We start from the raw sequence: 26,843 nt of genomic DNA on the forward strand, positions 1-26,843 counted from the left end.
CGGGCAAATGGGTTACAGAGAGAGCAGAGCAACAGCACCTAGCTACGTATCTAGCACTTAGGGGGTACACAATAACGACATAGTTCCTTTTACACATACCGGGACCGTAACGCCACAAAAATATGCATGCCACCAGGAGAAATGAAAAGTGCTGCTGTCTTAGTGAACGAGACCCTAGGTTTAGTCAGCAATAAATAATTATGTGCAAAGCATGAAGCTGCGCTTTGGTGCTTGCTAGGCAGGCAGGGCCAGGTGAAGTTAAAGCCCACGGCATCAGCAGCCACTGTGGTCCACTCTGATCCTTACCTCATCTCTCAGTGCACCCCCTAAGAACCTGCAGTCTGGCGCCAAACGTCTCACTGCTCCCTGCGCTGAACCCCACTTCTGCTCCAGTCATTCCCATCCTATGGGAGGAGAACTGTCCTTCTCCCACTTCCCCAAGAACTCCTATTGCGTCTCCTGTAACCATCAACGCAAATGCACTTGTTCTTTCTCCAAAGCTCCCACCACACACTATACATACCCCAGTCATAATGTTTATTTAACTATTGAGCATTGACTGCTTATTTTATGCCAAGCACTTCACTGGGCGCTGCCAATACAACAGTGAGTCCAGAAATGCTTTCCTTCAGAGAGGTGACAGTGAGGTGGGGAAAAGGCCAACCACAGGCCATTAGGATACGCTGAGGTGAGTGTATCCTGAGGACATCCACAGGGCCAGCTGCCACAAAGCTGGTGTGCGTCTACACGACTCACTCATCCCTTCATCCCTAGGTTATGGCACACAATTGTTGCATGCATGTGCACACACACACACACACACACGAAAAATGACAAACCCCACTGTTCAGTGTTCTACCTTGTGTCAGGCGCCATATTAGACACTTTATATACATCTTTTAAACCTTTCCACGACCCTGCGAGATCAATGTTATCCCCATTTCCAGATGAAGGAAAATGATGTTTAAATGATTTGCTCAAGACCACAGAACAAACAAGCAGTAGAATCAAAATTTGAAGTCAGATACAGGTACAATTGGTTCTGAATCCTGGTGCTTGTTAAAATTCTAAATTCTTGTTAAATTTAAAACCAACTTAATAAATAAGTATAGCACCTTGGAAAAGATCCACCATGGTAAAATCCAACATTAAAATTGCCTTTATTGTGTGTTTGTGAGCACACGCTCCCCGTGGAGCAGAGCTGTCCGACCCCATAGGGGGAAATGGAATTTTTCTAAATGGCTGAGGATAAGCGCTGTGATGTGTCAAGTGGTGTGATTGCTATTAATAATGTAATAACCATTACACCCTACGCCCTGCTCAGAGGAGCGTGTTTTCCACACAGCTCAGAGGAGCAATGTATAAGATCGGATCATTTATTGTTAACAGGCTAGAAAGGAATTGCTCCTCAGGAGGGAGGGAGGCTCGGCACTCAGACGGGGCGGTGAGGCCCAATCCATTTCAATCTGGTCCCTAACAACATTACCAGCCAGCTTTGTGGAAAAAGTGCATCTCGAAGGTGATTGATCTCCTAAATGAACGTCAGCTGAGACCTATGTACACCCCTGGGGGAGAAGGGTAAAAAAGCAATGAGAATTCCACCTCCCATCTATATTGTGCTTTGGCACTGAGAAAACAACTGCCCTTTCTATTGTTTAATTTGATTCTCTTATCACCCTGATGAGGTGATCACTCCAGTCAGGGACAGGAAGGCTGAAGCCAGGAGTGATAAAGAGGCTTCCAAAGACACAGTGGGGTGAGGGGCAGAATGAAAACTGGAACCCAGGTCTCTGGACTCCCAGTTAAGAGGACGCGTGACAGGAATCACAGGTTTTGGTGCCAACAAGGCCACAATTCAAAGTGCATCTCTTCCACTCATTAACATGCAACGCAGGGTGACTTATGTAACACCTCTAATATAACGCCGTCTTCAGAGGGTTGTCTGGAGTTTAAATGGGATGCTGAACACAACGGATCTAGGACACTCCCTAGGATAGAGTAGGCCTTGAATAAATGGGATTTCCCCTCTCCCTTTCTCTTCTAGAACACTACCATTGAAAAGTTACCGATGAGAAAAAAATGCTGAAATTATCAATATTAATGAGAGGAGCAGATACACAAATTACCCCAGGAGCAAATGACTTAATATCCATTTGTATTTTGGTCTCAGAGTAGAGTATATGATTCTGTTTATGCCAGCAATAAAGTTATTTGTTGACATATATGTGGCTTCTTTTTGCACCTAAATCAGCTTGAATCTCCATACAGGCTCCAACCGACATGTATGTGGTCATCTAGCTGTCTGTGCTGTGCTATTATTGAAGCCAGAATAGCTAGATGCCAGTCTGTCACCAGCAAGCTGTGAGAACCTGGGTAAATCACACAGCCTCTCTGGGGCTCATGTGTAATGCAAATGTGTTGAAATGGGCCATCTCTGGGAATGCTAGACTCTAAAATGGTATGATGCTAAAGAAGAATGTTCACCTGTGTGCAAGATGCAAATTAATGAATTCACAATACACCATGTCACATCAACTTCAATAAAGCACAAAAGTTGAGTGCCCAAAATGTATGACAATTATTCTGTACTCCAGGACATGCAATTTATATAGGTCTCTAAGGAAAATGGAGCTTAAACTTTTTTTTTTTAAAAGTCATGCCTTTTACACAAAAAGAGATCTGAATAAATACAGTCGTGGTATTCCACATCTAGTCATTCAGTCATTCCTTAAGTCTTCACATGGCCCTACTGTGGGCCAAAGGTGCTAGGCCTTGAGGCACTAAAATGAACAACCTGTCTCCTGACTGCACAGAGCTAAAAGTCTAGGGGAGGGAAACAGACACACAAATTAGCAACACTGCCTCATTCCTCCCAGTGAATGGGTGGTGAAATCCTTTCATTCTTCAAGAATTCATTTTCTATGATGCCTTCCCAGACTTCTCCAGTAAAAATCAGGTGCTCTCTCTAACTGTATGTATATTTTTGCACGTGAGCAATAAAATTTTAAAGTCAAGCTATAATTTACATACAATGAAATACACATACTGAAGTATACAGTTTCACAAGCTTTCACATTTGCCTACAACACTGTAAACCACTCCCCATCAAGATATACAACATTTCATCACCTCAGAAAGGTGTTCTCTTCCTTCTCGGGTGGCAGCTGTTTGGGTTTGCCCAAGACTCAGGGCTCTGCAAGGACAAGGGCATTTCAGAGCTAAAACCCAGAAAGTCCCAGATAAACCGGGACAGAGGGTAACCTAATCCAAGTCAATGCCTGCCCCGCCCACCTCAACCCACAGCCAACCGCTGTGCAGATTTCTTTTATCACAGAATAGGTTTTCCTGTTCTAGAAATTGGTATAAGTGGAGTCACACAGTATCTCTTCTTTTGTGACTAGATTCCTTTGATCAATATCATGATTTTGAGCTTATTCCATATTGTTGCACATCCCAGTAGTTCATTTTACTTCTCAGTAATGTTCCCCTGTATGGATACGCCACAGATTGTTCATTCATTCACCTGTTGATGGGCATTTGGAGTTGTTTCCAGTTTGGAGTTATTATGAATAAAGCTGTTATGAAAATCCTCACAGGAGTCTTTTTGTGGAAATGAATTTTTATTTCTCTTGAGTAAATATCTTCTGGGTCACTGGAGAGGTAGATGTTAAAATTCATGAGAACCTGCTGACCAATTTCTAAAATGGTTGTACCATTGTACACTCCCAAAAGCAACTTATGGGAGTTCCAGTTGTTTCACATTCTTACCATCATTTGGCGTTGTCAGTCTTCTTTAATTTTAGCTACTCTAGAGGGTATACAGTGGTATCCAATTGTGGTTTTAATTTGCATTTCCCTAATGATTAATGACGTGGAGCACTTTCAGGTGATTCGAGGCCATTCGTAAACCTTCCTTTGTGAACAATCTATGCAACTCTTCTGTTCATTTTTTTGCTTCACTGTTTGTCTCTTCTGTATTTATTTTTAGGCTTCATTATATAGATTGGATACAAGACCTTGGTTGCATAAATGTATTGCAAAAATTTTCCCCCAGCGTGTAGCTTGCTTTTTGACGAGCTGAGGCTTTTAACTTTGATAAAATCCATCTTATCAACTTTTTACATTATGTTAGTAGTTTCTTACCCCATCTGAGAAATCTTTTCCCCAAAGTTACAAAACTACTCTGCTACTTTTTCTTTCAGGAGGTTTATGGTTAAAGTTTTTTCATTTAGGTCTAGAATCCATCTCAAATGAATTTTTGTGTATGACGTGATGTACGAGTGAAAGCTCTTTTCTTCCCCAAGTTTATACCCAGTTCTTCCAGCACCACCTGTTGAGAAGACTTTTCATTCCACACAAAATGTTCATACCTTGTTAAAAATCCATGGATCATATATGAGTGAGTCTATTTCTGGACTATTATGGTCCATTGATCTCTATCTTTACAACAAAGCATATTCTCTTGATCACTGTAACTTTACATTGTCTTACCATCCATATAGCCTAAGTTCTCCAACTTTGTTCTTTTTTTTAATCAAGTTATTTTCCTATTCTATTGGTAATAGTCTATTTCGCTTGGAAATAATTTTAAAAACACCTTGCCAATTTACATCCCCCCTCCCCAAGAAAATCCTGCTGGGATTTTGATTTGGATTGCATTGAATATATAATCAAATTTGAGAAAAGACAGTATCTTAGCAATAATTGACTCTTCCAATCAATAATCATGATATATCTCTCCTATTATTTAAGTCTTTTTTAATTTCTCTTAGCTGTGCCTTGTCATTTTCAAAATAGACTCATATGTTTAAAAATTTATCCCTAAGTGTTGTTTTTTATTATAATGCATGTATTATTTTCAAATTTTCATTTTCAAATGTCAGTTGCTAGTACATAAAAATACAGTTGATTTCTGAAGATTGACACGGTATCCCGCAATCCTGCTAATTTGACTTATTAGTTCTAATAATTTATTTGGGGTGGTAGATCTCTTAGGATATTTATGTACATGATCATATGTATCATGCAAAGACGTGTGAATAATAACTGTACTTCTTCATTTCCAATTTTTATAGCTTTAAGACTTTTCTCATCTTATTGCTCTGATTAGGACTAGCAAGAAAATGAATACAGTGGTAAGAGCAGACATACTTGCCTTGTTCCTGATCTTAGAGAAAAAGTGCTCAGCCTTTCACTGTTAAATGTAATGTTAATTCTATAACTACAGGGTTTTTGTAGATGCCCTTTATCAGGATGTTGAAGTTCTCTTCTAATCCTAGTTTACTGGGAGTTTTATCATAAGTAAGTGTTGAATTTTGTCAAAAGATTTTTCTTCAAGGACTGACATGATCTTATGATTTTTTTCCTTTATTTTGCTAATGTGGTAAATTCTGCTGACTGGTTTTTCAATGGTAAGACACCTTTGGGTTGCTGGGTTAAACCAAAACTGGTTGTGTTGCATTATCCCTTTTATATATTGCTGGAGTTGATTTGTTAATATTTTGTTTTGAATTTTTGCAATTATATATATGAGGATACCCGTCTAAAGTTTTATTTTCTCATAACATCTTTGTTTGGACTTGGCATCAGGGTTAAGCTAGTGTCATAAAATGGGAGTTGGAAGTATTCCCTCCTTGTCTATTTTCTGGAAGAGTTTTTATAAAAGTGTTATTATTTCTTTCTTAAAAGCTTTATGGATTTCACAGTGAAGTCATCTGAGCCTAACGTTTGCTTTGTGAGAAATTTTAAATTAAGAATTTAAATTCTTTAACTGATATATGACTATCTCAAAGATTCTATTTCTTCTTGTGTCAATTTGAGTAATTTGTGTCTTTCAAAATGTTTTTCCATTTCATTTAAGTTGTCAAATTTATTGGAATATGATTTTTCATAATATACTCTTATTATTCTTTTAATGTCTGCAGAATCTGTAGTGATGTCCCTCTTTCATTCTCATTATTGGTAATGTGCATTCTGTCTTTTTTCTTTTTAAATTTTGATTATCCTGGCTATAGTTTATTAATTTTATCAATCTTTTCAAAGAACTAACTTTTGGTTTCATTGACTTTAGGTATTCTTTTTTCATTTTCTATTTCATTGATATCCACTCTTTAATATTTTTTTCACTTCTGTTTATTCTGGGTATATTTTTCTCTTCTTTATCTAATGTAGACACTTACATCACTGAATTTAAACCACTTAACTTTTCTAATATAAGCATTTGGTATTCTCTAAATATCAGTTAGCTGGAGTTGCTTACTAGAACTGTGCAAGTTTTCTCTATTTTTACTAATTTTCTGTCTGCTTGTTCTATCAAATACTGAAAGATAAGTGCTGAAATATCCAACTATAATTGTGGTGTTTTCTATTTCTCCCTTCAGGTGTCAGGTTTTTTTGCAGTTATGTTTTTAAGTGAATTTGCATTTAGGATTGTTAGGTACTCTTGATGACTTGAACCTTCTATCATTACAAATTATTCTTTCTCTCTTTCTCCTGAAAATCTACTTGATCTTAATACATCCATACCAATTTTATTATGATCAGTGTTTGCATGGCTTATCTTTTTCCCCCATCTTTTTGCTTTTAAACTGTGCATATTTAATGTGAATTTCTTGTAGAAAACGTACAGTTGGCTCTTGCTTTTTTAATTTCCACTTTTAAATGTAGTGTTTAGTCCATTTACATTTAATGTAATTCTTGATACAGTGGGTTTCACTCTAGCACATTGCTATGTGTTTCCTGTTTGACTGTATGTTCATGGTTCTTTTCCCCTCCTTTCTTGGCATCTCTCCCCCCTTCTTGGATTAAGTATTTTTTTAGCATTCCATTTTCTCTCTTCTGGCTCATTATCCACACCCTAAGTGGTTGCTCCACAGTTTACAATATGCATCTTTAACTTATCACATTCTAACTTCAAATATGATAACACTTTGCACTTAACCTCCATCTTCACTCTCCTCTTTCTCTTCCAGTTCTTTGCACTACCGTTTTCGTTACATATTTTACTTCAGTATACGATATACACAACAAAGTTAAATGCTATTATTTCTTCTTTAAACAGTCAATAGTCTTTTAAAGAAATTAAGAAGTTAGGGGAAGAAACTTTTATATTTATTAACTTATTTATTATTTCTGGGATTCATCCTTCCTTAATGTAGATCCAAGTTTCTACTTGGTATTATTTCTGCCTGATGAGCTTTTATCAGGCTGATGAAACACAAGGACTGGGCTCTGTCCATCTCTTACCTGAGTGAAGGCTTCCTATAGTTGAATCATTAGAGGGGTTGGTTTAAGGTTTATAGTCTGGTAAGTGCTTTTCTAGAAGTACAAAGTACAAGGGAACCCACAGAAGGACCAACTCACACTGCCTAGTCATGTTCAAGAAAATTTTACAAAAATGGTAACATAGATCATCAATGGCAAACAGACATTTTCTAAAAGGTGAAGTGAAGGGGTGACAGCCTAAGAAAAAGAACAGTTTCAGAAAAAGATGTATGTAAGGCATATTGGAGTAAACTGTCTTCACATATCCTAGGGATGGTGAGAAGCGAAGTGTCTTTCACATGAAGTGTGGAGGAATTAGGGGCAAACAGAGCTGAAGAGGAAGGTCTCCGTCAAATATTTAAGTACCTCGAATATCACAGTAGGGATTTTGAACTCTATCAAATAAGGAATGCAAAAGTCTTCAAGCCAGACAGTGACGTGGCAACATTTGTAGTTACAGGATGATGCAGGAGCAAGACTGGAGGCAAGAGATCGAGAAGGCAACTATTTCTAGAGTTCCAAGGAAAGACGACAAAGACGTGCAGTGGAATGCAGAGGGCGATCAGGAGACATTTCAGAGGTTTAATCCACAGCAATTGGAGATCAACTAGACTTAGCAGGAATAAATCAAATCTCGTTCCCAAGAGCAGGGGAAAGAAATATGTAGGCCAAAAGGAAAGAAAATGAGGTCAACAGGTTGGGTAATCAGGAGCCAAACAGCACTTGAGCTAACCACCAACTCTTCCAGTGTGCGTCTGCAGTGTGCCACAAGGTAGCATTTTTCTCATCTGAAATTGTCCCTTAGAGCTGCAGGGGCCATGATGTGGAAGCCAACAGGGAAAAAACCCAACTCAGTGACAACCTGTGCTGCTTCAAAGAACTATTCATACGAGCAGTGGCAGCAGGAGACGAGGTGATGAGACAGAAACACACATCAGGTTTATGGTGGAGTGGACCTAATGTACAGAAAGGCCTGAAATGCTCTAATAGCATCTGGCAGCAGTCCTGGCCGAAGCTTCCCCAGGGGCAAGTGCTGTGATGCTTTACACAGATTCAAAACAGAGGCGAGTCTTGGCAAGAAAGACCATTACTCTGCGGACTGACAAAGTGATAGATGATGAAATGTGATGCTAAAAAGCCCAAGCTAAGCCATTAATTCTTGCTGAAGCCATTCTCCAATAGCTGGAAAGAAAAATAGTCTTTCCTATAAACTAAAACTACACTAATTATTTGGGGCTGTATCACTTTAAAAGAAGTTTTATATCAACATTAAGACGGGCAACAACGTCCCTCTATCTCACTGTGGAATATGCAGCTGATGTGGAGGGAAGGAGGACACTGCATGTGATCTTCTCCCTGTCATGTTCAAGGCTGTACAGGTAGGTGTTGGTCATCACTGCTGCCTTAACTCTACTAAGAATAAATAATACTAACCCACTCTGTCTTACCTCATAATGTAAGGCACCACTAGACGTGAAAACATGGAAGTGCTCAGCGGTGATCAGCACCTGCTTTCCAAAGGCTGCTCCCCACCTGGGGCAGGAATCTGAGAGACAGAGGAGCTCCATTTGGCTGGAGCTCCACCCAGTGTTTTCAGACCTCACTACTCCCAGTTCACCAGAGCTCAAAGTTTGGGATGAGCAATTGTCACTCTCCCATCTCAGAGAAGAATACTTCTAGTATCTCTGGCCACTTCTGGGTGTGAAGCAGACACACTGTCTGATTTCTTCCTCCTTGAAGGAAGACTAGGCCTGGAGAAGTAAAAAGGAGAGAAAGCTTCTGTGCAAGAAGGGCTGCCTGAGTAGAAATGACCCAATGCCCTAGATGACTGGGAGCCCCATGAAGTGGGGGGGTGCTGAGATGCTGGACAGCCTGGCCCTGCATACAAAGTCTTACTAAGATGCCAGAAGTGATACAGAAAGAGATGTTAGACTCCTCCAGGAGTCTCCAAGACATGTGGCTATCTGCTGAGCTCCCTGCTAACAGGAGAGCTGAACTAGACTGGAGTCAGGACCAGGCTGAGGGCAATGAGTAGGAAACATGTCCTGTACAATGATGACCACAAATAAGCACGTTGCAATGTTAACATTATTATTACAGCATGTTATAAGGTGTGAACGCCCATTCACTCACAACTAACTGAAGAGGCACTTCTATACACTGCCTGTTTTTCTGATGAAGAAACTAAGTCCCGAGGAGGCTAAGCAACTTGGCACAATGGCTTGGATCTGATGTGAGGTGGGTCCAAGATGAATACCAAGATCAGAATTCCAAAACCAGTGCCGTCAGGCTAGAACAAGGTGATCACAGAGCAGAGATTCGTTTACCTGGTTGCTGGCAGAGTACTGACTCGGGTGAAGAACACAGATGGCTCAACTTCTACATGCAGGCCCAGGGAGAGGTTCCTGTAATATCCTTCAGCGTGGCCCGGGCCTCCAGAGTATTTGAAATTCAGGATAGCTTCCAGGGTCTAAAAAGATATAAAAAATGATGTTAGTACTCCCTAAGCTGATCAGTGTTCCTCCAAGAGGCAGATGTCACTTAGGTAAGATGAAGATAACCCCAACTGGTAAAGTTATTAGTGTTGGACAACTCTCACCCAGTGTTGACACCTGGCACCTGACACCTAGCACCATCTTTCCTTTGATGGCCCATGTCTACACCAACAGCTCTCAGCCTGGATATGCAAATGGAAAGATGCTCCAAAATTATTCTGTGGTTGGATACAGCATTTTAGAGAGAAAAACTCATTTCAATCAGCATCATTTAAACACACAGATCAGGTGTGGGGGGAGTGGGATACTTCTATCAAGGAGGTAGAGCATGGCTCCCAGGCTAAGAGTGAGTAAAGCTGACAAGCTACAAATTCATGATGCTGCCTTGAACCCATCGAGAGATAAGGTCATAGGGCAACCACGGAGCCAGAAGGCCAAGGATGGACAAGACCATTCCAGGATGGACAGAGTGGGGACACAGTCTCATCAGGGGCAGAGCCAGCCACCATACAAGCTGACTGGAAGGAATCAGCTCAGACGTTAAAGAATTTCTGAAGGCTGAGTAGGGGCTTCAATGACAGCGAAGACCCCCCAGAAGCCCAGACATGAGGGCAGTTCCCACCCACTCCAGGGTTTTCTCCATGGAGCTCCCAGGGTGCTCACAGAAGGACTGGCAGGGGTGGGCAGGAGAACAGTGGGAGCCTCCCTCAATGGTACAGGCATGGACGAGGGAGTTGGCTGCCACCAGGAAAGGCAAGAAACCGAAACCCCAGCCTCAACCCTCACCCCAAACCCACCCCATCCAGACTCTTCTCTCCTATGAAGCAAAATCTTAAGCTTCTGGTGGAAGGGTAGCAAATGCCAAGGGCACAAATGCAGGGGTAAATATCCAGTCTACCATGGGGAGGGCAGAAGCTGCGGGGAGGGCCAGGAGCCAGTCGCGAGCCAGGATCCTATACCAATGCCATCAGAGGTCTCCTACCTCTGGGCAGGGGCCGGAAACCTGGTCATACACAATGCCCATCACGATACTAGGCAGAGATTGGCTGACACGGGGAGGAGGAGCAGGAATGCCGAGAGAGCCCCACACACATGCCCCAGGTGCACAGCGCAGGACAAGGACAACAGAGAGACCTCATCTGCTCCTGCCACAGACCTAGCAGGCACCCCAGAAGAAGGAGGGAGGAACAAAGGTGTGGAGAGACCCCGTCCATGGTGCTGGCAGGGAGGGAGGGCTGAGGATGGAGGGGACCATTACCCGAAATCCTCAGGCATCTCAGCAGCCCCTACTTCCTTCTCCTCCCCCCACTACAATCTGGAGCCTGTGGTGCACCAAAAGTATCCATAGCAACGAGAAACCTCAAACCTAGCTCTACTCCTCACCAGAATGACTCAATCTTCCACAGTAAGGTCCTAGAACAGACATCAGCAAGCTACAGCCCATGGGCCAGATCTGGCCCGCAGCCTGGTTTTGTATGCCCTGGGAGCTGAGAACAGTTTTCACATTTTTTAAAAGGTTGTAAAACAAAACAAAACAAAATAAAACAACAAAACCAAAAAGAATAAAGAAGAGAGACCATATGTGGCCAGCAAAGCTAAAACATTTACTATATCGTCTTCACATAAAAAGTTTGCTGATAAAACTCTAAGAAGAAAACATAGGAGTCAATCTCTGTGACCGTGGATTAGGAATGGTTTCCTAGACATGACACCCAGAGCACAAGCAACAAGAGACAAAGGCTGGTGTCATAGAAACCAAGGAGGGCAGAGCTTTGGGAAGACAGACCAGAATGCCCACTGCTGCAGCCAAGCCACATGACAAAAGGTCTGAGAAAATGTCCACAGCTTTTGGCGATTAGTCACTAATGACTCTAGTGGAAGAATCTTCCAGAAAAGCAGTAGTGAGTGGAAGCCAGAACACACTGTGTGAGCACAGAGCAACAGGTCTGGCATGGACAACGCCCAACTGGGGCCCCTCTTGTTTCTCTCACTGCAACCTCACAACCAGACAACCTGAGGCAACGTGGCTTAGAATAGGAAGAAATGGGAAATGGATTTCAGTGCCATTTCCTTTTTTTTTCTTTCACACTTTTTATCATGGGAAAATAAATATAAACATAAAAGTTACCATTTTAACCATTTTTAAATGTACAATTCTGTGGCATTAAGTACATTCACACTGTTGTGCAACCATCATCACTATCCATCTCCAGAACTTTATCTTCCCAAACTGAAACTCTGCACCCATTAAACACTAACTCCCTATTCCTCCTCCCCCTAGCCCTTGGCAACCACCATTCTACTCTATGCCTCTATGAATTTGACTGCTCTACGGACCTCACATAGCCAGCCCTGGTGGTCTAGTGGTTAAGATTCGGCACTCTCACTGCTACAGCCCGGGTTTGGTTCCCCATCAGGGAACTACAACACTCAACTGTCTGTTGTCATACTGTGGTGGCTGTGTGCTGCTGTGATACTGAAAGCTATGCTACCAGTATTGCAAATACCAGCAAGGTCACCCATAGTGGACAGGTTTCAGCGGTGCCTCCAGACTAAGACAGACTAGGGTCACTAGGAGTCAAAATCAACTTGAGGACACTAACAACAAGGGACCCCATATGAGGGGAATCATACAGTTTTTGTCCTTTGTGACTGGCTTTTTACCCTTAGCATAATGCCTTCAAGGGTCATCCATGTCGTAGCCTGTGTCAGAACTCACTTCCTTCTTAAGGCTGAATAATATTCCACTCTATATATAGACCACATTTTGTTTATCCGTTCATCTGTCAATGGACACTTAAATTGCTTCCACCTTTTGGCTACTGGAAATAATGCTGCTATGAACATAGGTGTACAAATATCTGTTCCAAGACCTTGCTTTCAATTCTTTTGGTATACATTTATTTATATATATTTAATTGCTTTAGTAATCACCATACCATTTTCCACAGTGGCTGATCATTTAATATTTCCACCAACAGTGCACAAGTGTTCCAATTTCTCCACATCCTTATCACCATTTGTCATTTTCTGTTTTAGGGGGTCTTTTTTGGTTTTTGTTTTTTCATACTAACCTTCCTAGTAGGTGTGAAGTAGTATCTCATTTTGGTTTGACTGGCATTTGCCTAACGACTAGTGATATTGAGCATCAAAATGTCTGTTCAAGTCCTTCAGTCCATTTTAAAAGCTTACCTCCCACCACTCCTCAAGGTATCTTTCATGCCTACATGTTTACAGGTTCCCTTCAACTTTGGTACTAGCAGGAATATCTTCACTGATTCCCTAAACCTACGCAAATGTTACTCCTCCTTCATGGCCCGGATAAAGCCACACCTTTTCCAAGAATGCTTCTATACCTCCTCACTTAAAAAGGGCTCAATAAAATACAGATTTTTTTTTAATACTCTAGGATTATATTTTGGACTCACCAAAATCCCAAATCCTTTTCCCATAGCATGAAGCACTGTCCTATCATCTCAAAAGGATTGCTGGTTTCTCGTGAACATGTCTTACACTGTTTGAAAACCCCCTTGTCGTCAGCAGAAGGTCAGACCCCCCACACACACATCCCAATAAGCCTTTCTATAATGACTTCCTAAATCCAACTGACTTTCATTTGCTTGGTCTATTCTTTCATTCATCTTTTCAAACACTTCCTGGGTACTCTCTGAGTGCCAGGCTCTGTGCTTAGAACAAGATCTCAGAAAGCTCAGCAAACATTGAGTAAATGAATGTCTAAATGAATTAACTAATAAACAAGTGAAGCCCACCCATCATCCAACACATATATGGCAGCTTCCTCAAATTGCAGGCATGGTGGCTAAGGAAACAGCCAGATTCTCAACAATGGCCTTGAAAAGCCAAAATCTGTAAGGTAACAAAAAATGTCATACTGGCTTTTTTAAGGTAAACTTAAAAGTTGCCTCCAGGGAGTGATGTAGGAGAAATCACCTGAGAACTGAGCAAAAAATACACAGAGAGAGACATCTGTCAGGTACCATATAACAAAGAGGAAATAGTCTGTTTCCATTTTGTTGAAATTGGCTCTTTCTTTACTCTGAAGAGAACCAAGGAAAACATATAATTGTGGGGGAAAATATCTGTCTAATTTATGAAAATCAAGTATAGAAAAGGCTCTGTGAAATTATTATTATTATCTTTCTTCTTTGATTAAAAAAAGAAACAAAAAGCCTCCTCAGCCCAATAAAATTAGAATATTTTAATAAAACCATAAAAGTGGGTTGGTAAGGCAAAAGACACAGGATGTTCAAGGTTTTTCTAATCACAATGTAACAAGAAGCAATGCACTTCTCTGCACTCCTTACTTTGAGAGAAGACTATTCCAAAAATCATAATGGGCAAGGAATCACAGAAAAAATTATTTTCTAGGCATACTACATTCAAGTTAAAATGAAAGGTCTTTCAATGGCTACCTTCTATTGAGCAACTACTAAGTGCTGAATGCTCTGCTAAATGATCCATACACATTGACTCTAATGTTCTTAAGAGCCCTACAACGAAAGCCCTGTTTTCATAAACAAGGCTCAGAGCAGTTAGGTGACTGGCCTAAGACACACACCCAGGAAGTGGCACATCCAGGATTCGAGCTACATGGATGCACAGCCCACACTCTCGTCATTTATACAAACTGCTCAGAATAGCATTCATTCATCCATCCAATCACTCACTCACTGACCCCGGATGAATGTCTACCACGTGTAAGAGACTATGGCAGAAGACACGGTGCCACCCTTGAGGGGCTCCAGTCTAATCAAAGACACAAGCCCAGAGACATTGAGGATAAATTGTGATATGTTATATCAGAGAAGTGTCCAAGGATACATAAGGATACAGGAAAAGAAAGGACTGTGTGTGCCTGGTGGGCAGGAGTTGGATAGGAAGGGACAACAACCTGGCAAGGAAGATAGGATTAGGCAATTATTAAACCGAAAATGGACAAATAATAGAGAAAAGTCAATTAAACCAAAACCTAGTTATTGAAAATATCAATAAAGTTGACAATCTTCTAAGTTAGGCTAATCAAGGAAAACAGGAGCGAGAAACTAATTACAATATCAAGAATGAAAATGAGTATCTGTACAGATTCTACACACACTAAAAAGATAAAAAAGGAATAGTGTAAACAAGTTAGTGCCAGTGGATTCAGCAACTTAGATAAAATGGACACGTGACCAAATGGAACCAGGAAGAAATAGAAAACCTGAAGAGTCATGTGTCAATTGAAGACATTAGATTCACAATTGAAAACACCCCTCTAAAAGAAGTCCCAAGCTCCGATGGTTTCCCAGCTGAATGCTATCAAACCTTTATGTTAGAGACAATATCAATTTTACACAAATAACCTTCAGAAAATACAGAAAGAAAGAAATTGTTTTTTATGAGGCCAGTATTACCCAAATACCAAAATCAGACAAAGAATTTACATGGGAAAAAAAACTACAGGCTTACATCCCTCAGGAATTTAGATGTAAAAACTCTTAACAAAATATTGCTGAATCAAATTTAGTAATGTATAAAATGGGCAATACGTTGTGACCATGTAAGTTTATCTCAACAATGCAAGGTTGGTTTAATGTCAGAAAATCAATGGCTTTCACCATATTAACAGATTATTAACAAACAAAAAAGAAAATCATATGGTCATCTCAATAGCTTCACAAAACACAACTGACAAAATTCAAACCCCATTTATGATTTTTTTAAAAATCTCAGCAAACTAGGCATAGAAAGGAATATCTACAAAGTACACCCATGAAAAACTTGCAGTTAAAACCATACATAATGGTAAACTGAATGATTTTCCCCTAAAATCCAGAATAAGGCAAGGACATAGCTGTCATTACTGCTATCTACACTGTACTTGAGAGCCTAGCAAGTTCAATAAGACAAGAAAAAGAAATTAAAGGCATACATGTTGGAAAGCAAGAAGTAAAACTGTTTGCAGACAACACAATCATGCACAAAAAGAAATCCTAAAGAATCTACTAGAACTCTCAGAAATTGCTGGTGGTAATGTAAAATAGTACAATCACTTTGGAACAACTAGGCAGTTCCTTATAAATTTAAAGATATAATTAACATATTATTAAGCAATGAAACTCCTACCAAGAAAAATAAAAACATATCTACACAAAGACATCTATGTAAATGTCCAATAACTTTATTCATAATAATCCCAAACTGGAAATAACCTCAATGTCCAACAAGAGGTAGGTGACTAGATAAATTGTAGTATCTCCATAAAATGGAATACCACTCAGCAACAAAATGAAACAAACTACTGATACACACAACATGGAAGAATCTCAAAAACATTATTCTGAGTGAAAGAGGCAGTCTACACCATATGGTTGCACGTATATGAGATGCTAGAAAAGGTTAGTCTTTAGTGACGAAAAGCAGATCAGTAGTTGCCTGGGGTTAGGGGCAAGAAAGGACTGACTGCAAAGGGGTCAGGGAAGCCTTTAAGGGCAATGAGAATATTCTACATCTTGACGGGGGCAGCAGTTACATGGGGATATACATTTGTCAAAACTGATCAAACTGTACAGTTAATGTGGCTGTACTTTACAAAATGCAAGTCACACTCAATAAAGTTGATTTTAGATATTGATCCTGACCATTAATAGGCGCGCAATCACTTGCAAACATTAAAACAAAAAACTCCAAGTCACAGTGCTGGCCACATTGATTTGGGACTGCCCGTGTCTTAAGACAACTGTGGAGCCTCGGGATTCTCAAGTTCTGCAGCAGAAGTCATGAAAGTGAGATAATGATCTACTATAATTAAAACTTCCTATGACCTTGGGAAAGTCATGTCCCTTCTCTAGCTCTCAATATCCTCATTTGTAAAATCAGAGTTGTGCCAGTTACTACTTGAGTATCTTACCAGTTCTTACATGAATTGTTATTGTTCATTTTGTATTAGAAATCTAATGTTCCATGAGTTCTAATCTAACTAAGGTTATTGCCAGAGAAAAACAATCACCGTTGTACAGTATCCTAATTTATCTGTCTGAGAAATAGATCTCTAATTTTTAAAGACCCCAATTGGACCTGTCACCACAGATTTCCTTCTGCTCTATTTCTGTGATATGACATAAGATTAATAGCTGTGATGTGATTCACTTAATAAGTGAAACGTTCAGGACCAGAGGTCCCAGCTGGGGCTCATTCCCCAAGAGACCAGCCCTACAGTTCACTTAAGGTCAAAGAAACATATAAATGAAAGCCTTACCATTACTTTCCAGTTAATTAGCACTTTTGGCCAAAGTCTTTCTTCAGTGTTAATTATGCCTTAAAGATGTCAAGTGACTACAAATTAAATGGTACATCCACAATAATGCCAGAAAGGGTTTGAGCAACACCAGCCATCAAACAGCTTCTACTCAAAAGGCCCAGAAGTCCCTCAGTCACTGAGAAGGGGTAGGACACTAGGTCCAGATGGAGGGGGGATGTGTCTGGGGACTATTAAAAGACCAACTCAAAAATCTGATTTGGGGAACCAAGAACAGCAGCCACTTTCATATCTTTCTTTGTGAAATACACGTTTATATCATTTGACCACTTTTTTATTGACCTGTCAGTCTTTTTTCTTCCAGATTTCTAGGAGGTTTTACATATTAAGGAAATTACGCCTTGCCTGTGATACAAATTGCAAATATTTTTCACAGTTGGACACTGTCTTTGGTTTTATGATGCTTTTTGCCTTGCAGAAATTTTTAATTTTCTTCCAGTTAATACATCAATCTTTTATATGTCTTGCACTTTTTTTATGGTTCCTGAATCATGATTAGAAACATCCTCCACACTCATAAAATATAATTCTCCCGTTTTCTTCTACTACTTTAAAGTTTAACTTTTAAACTTTTATCTTCAGTATTATCTCAAATTGACAGAAAAGTTGAAAGTACAAAAAACCTCCCTGTTACCCAATTCAAAAATTGTTCACAATTTTTCCCATTTTATAATTGTGTCTCTCTTTCAGATAAACATAGATATAGATGATATAGACAGATGTGATAAGATGGTGTCTGCAAGGTTTCTCCATCGTTTAGCTCCTGTTTTTCCCTTAGTAATCAATAAGTAATTTGTGTGGAGATGTTTGAGAATGGGTAAATACCCCTCATTAAATTTTCACCCACTAGTTTTACCATTCATTGATAATTTTCTAACATCGTCCATTCCATATTTGGTAGTTGCCAATCTACTATAAGAAAAAGCTTTCTCTTCCCCTATTTATTTGGTTGTTAACATCCACATGGATTCAGGAATTCTTATTCTATTCAATAATCTGTTATTATTATTATAATCTGTTACTGTCATTATTCATGTTGATGCTCAGATTGTCCCAGATTTGGCATCTGTTCAAGCTGGCTGCTGTGACCTTTGACATGCCCTCACCATTCTTTGAGCACTTTCTTACTTTATGGAACAACAGGATGTTCCAGGATCATCTTCTATTTTCCCTGCCCTGGAAATTAGCCATTTCTCTGAAGGGGACTGGAACTTTTTGGTGGGGAATGACGACAAGAAACGAATGTTAGATGTGCTCATTGCTACTAAGATGCTCTTGCTTCAAGGCTTTCTCAGTGAACAAACCTGAGGAATGTGCATATGTACAGGAATATGCCTGTGTCTGCATATGCATATGCATATATACTGATAGCTATTTCTATACAGATATGGAGATAGGTATAGATGGACGAGGATATAGAAATATATCACAGTGAGTTCATAGTGACACCTCAAGTTCCAAACTTATACCACAAGATTCATTCTAATTTCCCCCCTTTCCACACCTGTAACAACCTTCTCTAATTGTGCAAAATGTAGCCCCCATCCATCCTCAATATATTTACTCAACTACTCACACATAAAATACACAGAAAGTGGTTTCAAAATTGCTAATACATACTATTACAAAACGCAAATCTACCAACTAGAGTTTGATATTTATTAATATTTCCTTTTTGGTGTGAGGTAAACTTTACATACAAAATATACAGTCAAAATATACAGCCAAGTATACAATTCAATGAGTTTTGATAAATGTATGTCCTATGTAACCATCAGCCTCATAAAGATACAGAACATTTCCATCAATCAGGAAAGTTCCCCTGTGCCCCCTTCTAATCAAAGACACACACTCCCATAGACAACCACTTTCGGAAAATTTTCACCACAGATTAGATTTGCTTTTTCTTGAATTTCACATAAATGGAATCATAAATCATACAATCATACATAAATCATTAATCATACAGTACATTCTCTTTTACAGCTGGCTTCCTTTGTGCAACACAATATTTTCAAGATTCACCCATCTTATCGTATGTATACAGATAAATATAGTGACAGCTATAGACATAAAGTTAATTTTTTTCATTGCTCAGTAGTACTCCATTGTATAAATACACTACAATCTGTTTCTCCATTCTCCAATTAATAGATATTTGAGTTGTTCCCAATTTAAGGATATTAAAAATCAAGATGCTATAAAAAAATTCTTGTGCAAGTTTTTATGTGTGGATATATTTTTTTATTTCTCTTAGATAAATACTTAGGAGTGGAATTGCTGGGTTATTGGCAGAAGCATATTTAACTTAATAAGAATTTGCAGTTTTCCAAATTAGGTTTACCATTTTACACTCCCACTAACAATGTAAGAGAGTTCTAGTTGCTCCACATCTTTGCCAACATTAGGTAGTCAATTTTTTTTAATTATAATCATTCTTCTAGATGTGTACTTCGTTGTGGTATGAATTTGTGTTTCCAACAGGTTACGTCCTATTCACTATTGGGTTGCCAATTGTGCATATGGAGCATATCTTCAATGAATAATGAGAAAACACAGGACATGAGTGGATGGACGTGTGACCCTGGTTCACGTGCACTGCTCTCTAAGTCAGTGGACTCCGAAACAATAGTGATGCAGAGCACACAGCAACTGATGCAAGAGAGAGGTGGCCAGTTCTCATTTAAGAACATCCAGAACCAGGCACGACAGTGGCCAGGGATAGGGTCAAGCAAAAACACTAGGGAAGAAGAGAGGGAATTGGGCAAAGCAGTCTTGGTAGAAAACAAAATGTGCCAATATTTTCTCACTCTGCCTGTTAGATTCATGTGACCAGACAGTTTCCACCTTCAAGGTCAGGGGAGAGATGCTCCTGCTCCTTGGAGACATGCAGCATTCTGTGGTCTCCTCCACAGGATACAAGTCAGTGCTTTGGAATGGGTCTGTCCCCACCTTGACTGTGGGCCCACAGAGGACTCACACCATCTCACCATTAGACCCTGTCACCTAGTACTCATGGAGAGTTGAATACATAGGAGTGGAAGGAAGAAAGAGTTCAAATCCACATCTTAGAAACCTGGCCCAATGCCAAGTGCACTATAAGATCCCAGCCAATGTTAAATGTGTGACAACAAATCTGTCTTTGATCTTATTAGCTCTAACATCCTCCCTCACACTGCTGCACCTTCATTAAATCCCTAATAGCATTCTAGCCTGAGAGTGTGGAATCACAATCAGGTCCACTTTCACTGTATGCTGTCTCTCTGATAGGCATGGACCACGTGGTCTATTAACCAGGGCTGAAAACACGGAGTTCATTTACTCAAATGGTTGAGATGCAATTATGGCTTTACTCAAGAGAGGTACAAGAATCAGAAAGGCTTAACTCACAAAGAAGTAAAGACACTTTCTTGTTAATTAGATTTGAGTAAGTAGCCAGGTTCTTATTTGGGGGAGCTGTAAGTATAACAGATAAACAGTGGGAGGATTTTCCAGTATACTGCTTCCCTGAATGATGGGATTTTAAAAAAAACATAATAAAATATATAATTATTACCCACTTTTTATAGGTAAGGAAACTTAAACATAGAGCAATTTAATGTGCCCCATAATTAAACAGTAAATGCCAGCTACATTTAAATCCAAAACTTCTGTTCCGGTCATTAAACCAGGGAATGCATTTGACTTCCCCTTCCCTAATTTTCACTTCCATGTTTTGACAAAAGACTCAGTGTAAGGATGTCTGTGCATACGGAAGTTTCAGACAAGAGGCTCTCTGATCCACTCTGCTCTGCAGGTAGCTGCACCTTTTGCTGTAGTGCCAGCCACTTCCCTAAGATCTGATGGTGAAGGTCAGAGTACATGGATTGGGACGTGTTAGGCACCTGCTCTAACCAGGGCTGCTTTGAACTCTGGAAAAGTGGACAGTGTTCATCACTGAGCTCTACGTTCGCCTTTTCATTAATCTCTTCATTAAACAACTGCATGGTCTGCCCATTCCAGTATGATCCTACCCATGACAAGTCTAAAGGGACCATCCAGGTCCCATTAGGGGAAAGGAAGTTCATGATCAATGAATAACCCATATCCATCTTCCAGGAGCAAGAACCCACCAACATCAAATGGAGTGATGCTTCTACTAAATATGTTGTGGAGTCTACAGCTACAGGAGACTCACCTGAAGGGTGGAACCAAAGGAGTTATCATCTTTTCCTTCCCCTCCTGCTGATAGACTCATGTATATAATGAGAATGAGCCACAAGAAGCATGAAAACTCCCTCAAGATTGTCAGCAGTGCCTAGTCTGCCATCAACTGCTTACCAATCAAGACCCCCCAGCCGAGATTATCCACGACACTTACAGCATGGTGGAGGGACTCTTAATCATAGTACACACCAACACTGCTTCCCATGAGACTGTGGGTGACCCCTTTGACAAAGTGTAGCTTGATGGCCTTGCTCAGAACATCATGCCTACATCCACTGACACTACCAAGGTCAGTGGTCAAGTGGCAAGGTCAGCACTGAACTGAATGAGAGAACATTGGCAAGGCCTTCTGTGTCCCCACACCCAACATATCTGTCAGGTATATGACCTACTATCTAGAAGAAGCCAATTCTGCTGACGTCAAGAAAGTGCTGAAGCAGGCACTAAAGGATTCCTTCGAAGGCATCCTGGCTACATGGAGGCCCAGGACTTCTGAAGCTAAAATAAACATATCCATTCAAAGGTAGAAACCTTTGAGGCTGGGGCTGTATTACCTTCAGTGGATACCTTGTCAAGCTAATTTCCTATGAATTTGGCTACAACTACATGGTGGATCTGTAGTCCAGATGGCCTCCAAGGATGAACCGCCTCAACAGCAGACGAGGAAAATAAGCCCTCAGCCACTGGGATTCCCTGACCCAGCTCTACTCTCAACACACTCAGAACATCCCCTACAGAGTGTCCATCCCTGACCCCCTGAAGAAGGGAGGTTAGGATCAATACCATCAATATACTGTACCCAGTAGGGGAAAAATACACTATATTATATGTATAGTCAAATGTCAAAATAACTAGAGTCCTGTGAAACAATGAGCTCTCTCTCAGTACAGGTGTTCACATATTGAACAGCTGTCAGGGCTACACTGCACGGCAGAGGTGAACTAAGTGATCTCTCAAGTCTTTCCTCCCCACATACCAAAGATTACATGATTTTAGCTGCAAAAAAGTTACAATTAAAAAGAGGCCTTAGAAATAATCAAGTCAGTAACCTTGTTTTTCACCTGAGGAACCCAAGATCCAGAAAGGAACGAACAGTTGACCTGGACCAAGGCCAAGGCTCATGTTCAAATCTAGCCCCTCCTATCACACCAAACCCCCTGTGGAGGGGATGGAAAGGAGGTCCTTCCCTGCGCCCCTTCTCCACATGGTCACACACCACTGAGAGGCCCTCCAGGACAGCAGTGAGATCTATTCCAGCTTCTTGTCAGTGAAAGAAAAATTAGAGAAAACCTCTTAGAACAAGCTATGCTGAGAGAAGGCAAGATTGTAGACTGAGGTATATAATCCTTATTAATCAGGAAGAAAAGATTATCAACAAATCATTATTTGGGGACAATTGGGGAAATTTAAATACAGAATGTATATTAGATAACATTATTGTACCAATATGGGTGTGATAATGGTATTGTGGTTATTTAGGAAAATGTCCATGTTCTAAGGAACTATGTGAAGATGTATTTAAGGGGGAAATAATATCAACTCTGCAACTTACTTTCGAATGGTACCCAAAAGAAAGAGTATGGATGTTCATTGTGCTATTCTTTCAACTTCGGGTTTGAAATTTTTCAAAATAAAACACTGAAAGGGGGCCGGCCCAGTGGCATAGTGGTTAAGCTCATATGCTCCACTTTGGCGGCCTGGGGTTCACAGGTTCGGATCCTGGGCGCGGACCTATGCACCGCCTATCAAGCCATGCTATGGCAGGCATCCCACATATAAAGTAGTGGAAGTTGGACACAGATGTTAGCCCAGGGCCAATCTTTCTCAGCAAAAAGAGGAGGATTGGCAACAGATGTTAGCTCAGGGCTAATCTTCCTCACCAAAAAAAAAAAAAAAACCACCGAAGAAATTACTAACAAATCAAGGATGCTAGAGCCTTTGACTTTAAAAATAACTGAAACTTGTGAACTATGTATCCTGATTGTCAGCGAAAGAAAAATGAGAGAAAACCTCTTAGAACAAGCTACGCTGGGAGAAGGAAGAGCATTCAAATCTTTCCTCCCCACATCAAAGATTATATGATTTTAGCTGCAAAAAGTTAGAATTAAAAAGCAGCCTTAGAAATAATCAAGTCAGCAACCTTGTTTTTCACCTGAGGAACCCAAAATCCAGAGAGGAACAAACAGTTGACCTGGACCACAGCCCATACATGCTCCAAAGATGCTCCCAGGTGCTTTTTAGAAAAGATTCCTAATCCTCCCAGGAAAGGCCTCAGCATGGCTATTAGTATGCCTCCTCTTCCAGTTAAAATATCTAGAGCTCAGCCAGGATTCAAGGACTCACTCCAGGCCACACGATCTTAAGGAGCTCAGCTGGACTCTGACCCTTACCTCCTGACCCCCAGGCCTGTGCTCTCTCTCCTGTGAGCTACCTCCTCAAGTGCACTGAACCTGTTGAGAGTCAGTGGTCAGTTGGGAAAGGGCCTTTTGCCAAAGCCAGATGAGCCTAATCAGGTTACAGGACAGTGACCATGGCAAAGCCTTCCATCTCAAAAGGCTATGCTTTCTCCGGAGCTGGGCTGCTTCCGATGTAATTTACTTCTGCTGATCTTTTCGGTTGTTGAACAACTCTTCTAGCCTGTGGCCTCTGCTTCTTGCCCACTCCAGCAAAACTCCTTCTTGAAACAGAAAACAGAAACTTTCCACCTGCTTTGCCAGCAGTGGCACTTCTACGCCCTTCGAGCTGGCAACCCTGGTAAACATCTGCTTCTCTCAGAACCTCAGTCCTTTATCTTCACAGTGGGAATCAATTTAATAACTGCTTTACAGAATCATTTTTCAGCTAGAGAGCCCCAGTCCAGACGTCAGTTGTCCCGCCCCCGGGATGAAAACTGAGTAGCTGAGACTTAGAGGTGCTGTTGTAAGCTGTCTGCTGGGTTTCTGCCTGCAGCAGTAAAGGCTGAATCCAGCAGCCAGAGTCTCTTCTAGTCTACAAACTGCTCTCGCATTTCTGAGATCCCCCAGAACATCTTATCTCGGCCAATAGGAAAAGAGGGTAAGGAAGAGAAATGCCTTTTAATGACCGGCTACTACTATCCACTCAATTCAGTTTTATTTATCATGTGGTTTAAGCCTCAAAATCCTGCAGAGAAGAGCTCCTTAGCCCCATCTCACAGGTGAGGAAAATGAGGCTTAAAGAAGATTAAGCAGCAGCTCCCAGACCATGCCTCTGCAGAGAACCCTTGTTCTCCATTCTTCTGTTTCCACATGAAGGACTTGCCCAGGAGCCCTGCACCCTTTTCTGTGCCCTGGTCACAGAGAAAACAGAATGGCACAGTCCACTAGGTGAATAGGATGATTTTGGCCGCAGGCAACAAGCCTGCAGGCTCTGGCCATCCTGAGGCCTGAGAGATCAGTATCATGGCCCTCCAGTATTCCCTTTGCAGTGCATCCACTGACTGCAGAGCTCTGCCCTAGAGCTTATGTTAGGATCACCTGGAGATTGCTGGGCCCCACACCAGTGTTTCTAATTCGTAGGTCGGGCGAGGCCTGAGAACTTGCCTTTCTAAGGAGCTCCCAGGATGCTGAAAACTGCTGGTCCAGGGACCACACTTTGAGAACCACCACCTGGAGATGGGGAGCTAAGGGTAACTTCCCTAACTGGTGAGATGGGGAAAAGAAGGGGTCATGTAGGCTATACCTCTTCCTTCTCCAGCAGCCCTGCCGGCTGGCCCCGAGTCCTGGAGCCTGCCCCGTGGGTGAGAAGAGTGGTCTTCAGCTCTGCCCAGGACTTCACGGACACCCTAGTTCTATAGTCAGGCACTGGAGAGCCCATCTGGCTACAGTGAGGCCGGCCCTCCAACCTGGCTTCTCCCAGCAGGTAAGCAGACTATGCCACTCCTGCATCCACCTCTCTGTTGTTCTAAACTTAGATCATGCAAATAGGGTGTTAGATAAGCACCCTCTCAAATTCTGTTACCCACCCGAAGACAGCCCAGGACTGACAGTCAAATGCCCCCACCCTTCAACTGTGCCTTGGCAGGCCAGTAGAGAGCCACAAACCTCGACTATTCAACAGATACTAACTGAGCACCCACCCCGTGCTGGGCCCTGTGCTACAAGCTCTGCTGAGAGATACAGGAGAGGGGTCAGGCTGTTCCAGAAGAGGCTTGAGAAGAGAGGACACCAGGCTGATCCTTTCTGGGTGTGATGCTTGACCCCAGCTGCAAGAAGGCAGGTGTTGGGGAGCGAAGATGGAAAACAGACCAGTGCAGGCAAGCCAGCCGTTGGGCTGGGGCCCAGACCACCTTCAGGGCCCATGAATGAGTGCTGGGCCACAGCAGTGGAACCACAATGACAGGAAAAAAAAAAAGTCACAACAGACTAGGACATAGCATTATACTTAGGCCTTGAGTCCCAAGACGTCACCTTGAACACCAGCCCACAGAGCCTCTCACACGCGGATAAAGAAACTGTGGCTTGGATTTGTAACTTGCCCAACTAATCCCAAAACTTGTCAGTGGCAGAATTCAATCCCATATCTGTCCAACTGTGAAGTCCTCACTAATAGATAGCCATGGCACCACTGGAAAAATAGGCATTATAATCTGCTTAAATGTCAGGTCCCTCCCCTGAGAGTCCCTCCAGGCGTGGCAGTGCCCACAGTGCTAGCTCACAGCCTGGCACCCTGCCCAATGGAGGAGCTCAATAAATGCTTACTGAATAAATGAATGAATGAAAGAAATACCTTCAGCATTGATATTAGGGGCTTTCAGAGGATTACGGCTTCCTAGTCTCTAAGAGAATAAATCTCTATTATAAATGGAAACCTTATAGTCCTGCAGATGCTATTTATTTTTTAATGCACAGCTGCGTAAGAGATAATTATCCCTTGTGTGCTAAATATGCATTTCTAATTACACTCACCTAAGATGTATTCACTCTAGAGACTAAGAATAGCTAACTAATATAACTTACAAAGGAGTAACATTCTAGGTCAGCAGAAACATTAAGCCAGAGGTAAACTAGGATTAGTGAATAGTCAATAAGTCATCACAAAGAATTATTAGTATTAAAAACAAAAAAGATGCAGAATAAGGGCATAGAACTTCATCCCCCCGCAGAATAAGGGCATAGAACTTCATCCCCCCAACAAGAGCCAAGTCACTACCACGCCATTTGACTTCCTGCTTCATTTGAGTCCTTGCCTCTGGTCACTCCACCACCTGCACAGACGGAGAGGAAAAAAAGGAACGAAAAAAAGGAACGAGGAGTCCAAAGACTCGAGGTCAGACAGCAGCCCTGAATTTCACAGGCTTGGTGCCCCAGGCAGGCGACTTCACTCTCTGAGCTTCAGGCTCTCTGTGTGCGCTCTGACACGATGAAGGTTTACCTGCCTGCAGGGAGGTTGTGAGCATTAAATGAGAAATTGAGGACCTTGGGTTTAACAAGCATCAGTTCCCCCTGCTGCCATGTGGAGATCATCTCTCTGCCTAACAAAGATGAAGGCGGGTGCTGTTGGCCGTCTGGGGAGATGAAACCAACAGAGCCCTAGAAGGAAGG

At 41.4% G+C, this 26,843-nt stretch overlaps 1 protein-coding gene across 6 annotated transcripts in view; it reads right to left on the reverse strand.

The window, feature by feature from the left end:
* The window catches only part of TRAPPC9 (trafficking protein particle complex subunit 9), a 639,688-nt gene that overhangs the window by 255,323 nt on the left and 357,522 nt on the right, over nt 1-26,843 (reverse strand). For all 6 annotated transcript variants that reach the window (XM_058564989.1, XM_058564990.1, XM_058564988.1 and 3 more), the window contains one exon: nt 9,591-9,733. In XM_058564989.1, the coding sequence (XP_058420972.1) occupies nt 9,591-9,733 (143 nt within the window). The remainder of the gene's footprint in view (nt 1-9,590; nt 9,734-26,843) is intronic.

The sequence above is a fragment of the Diceros bicornis genome, chromosome 21, assembly GCF_020826845.1.
Source record: "Diceros bicornis minor isolate mBicDic1 chromosome 21, mDicBic1.mat.cur, whole genome shotgun sequence".
Taxonomy (NCBI): domain Eukaryota; kingdom Metazoa; phylum Chordata; class Mammalia; order Perissodactyla; family Rhinocerotidae; genus Diceros; species Diceros bicornis.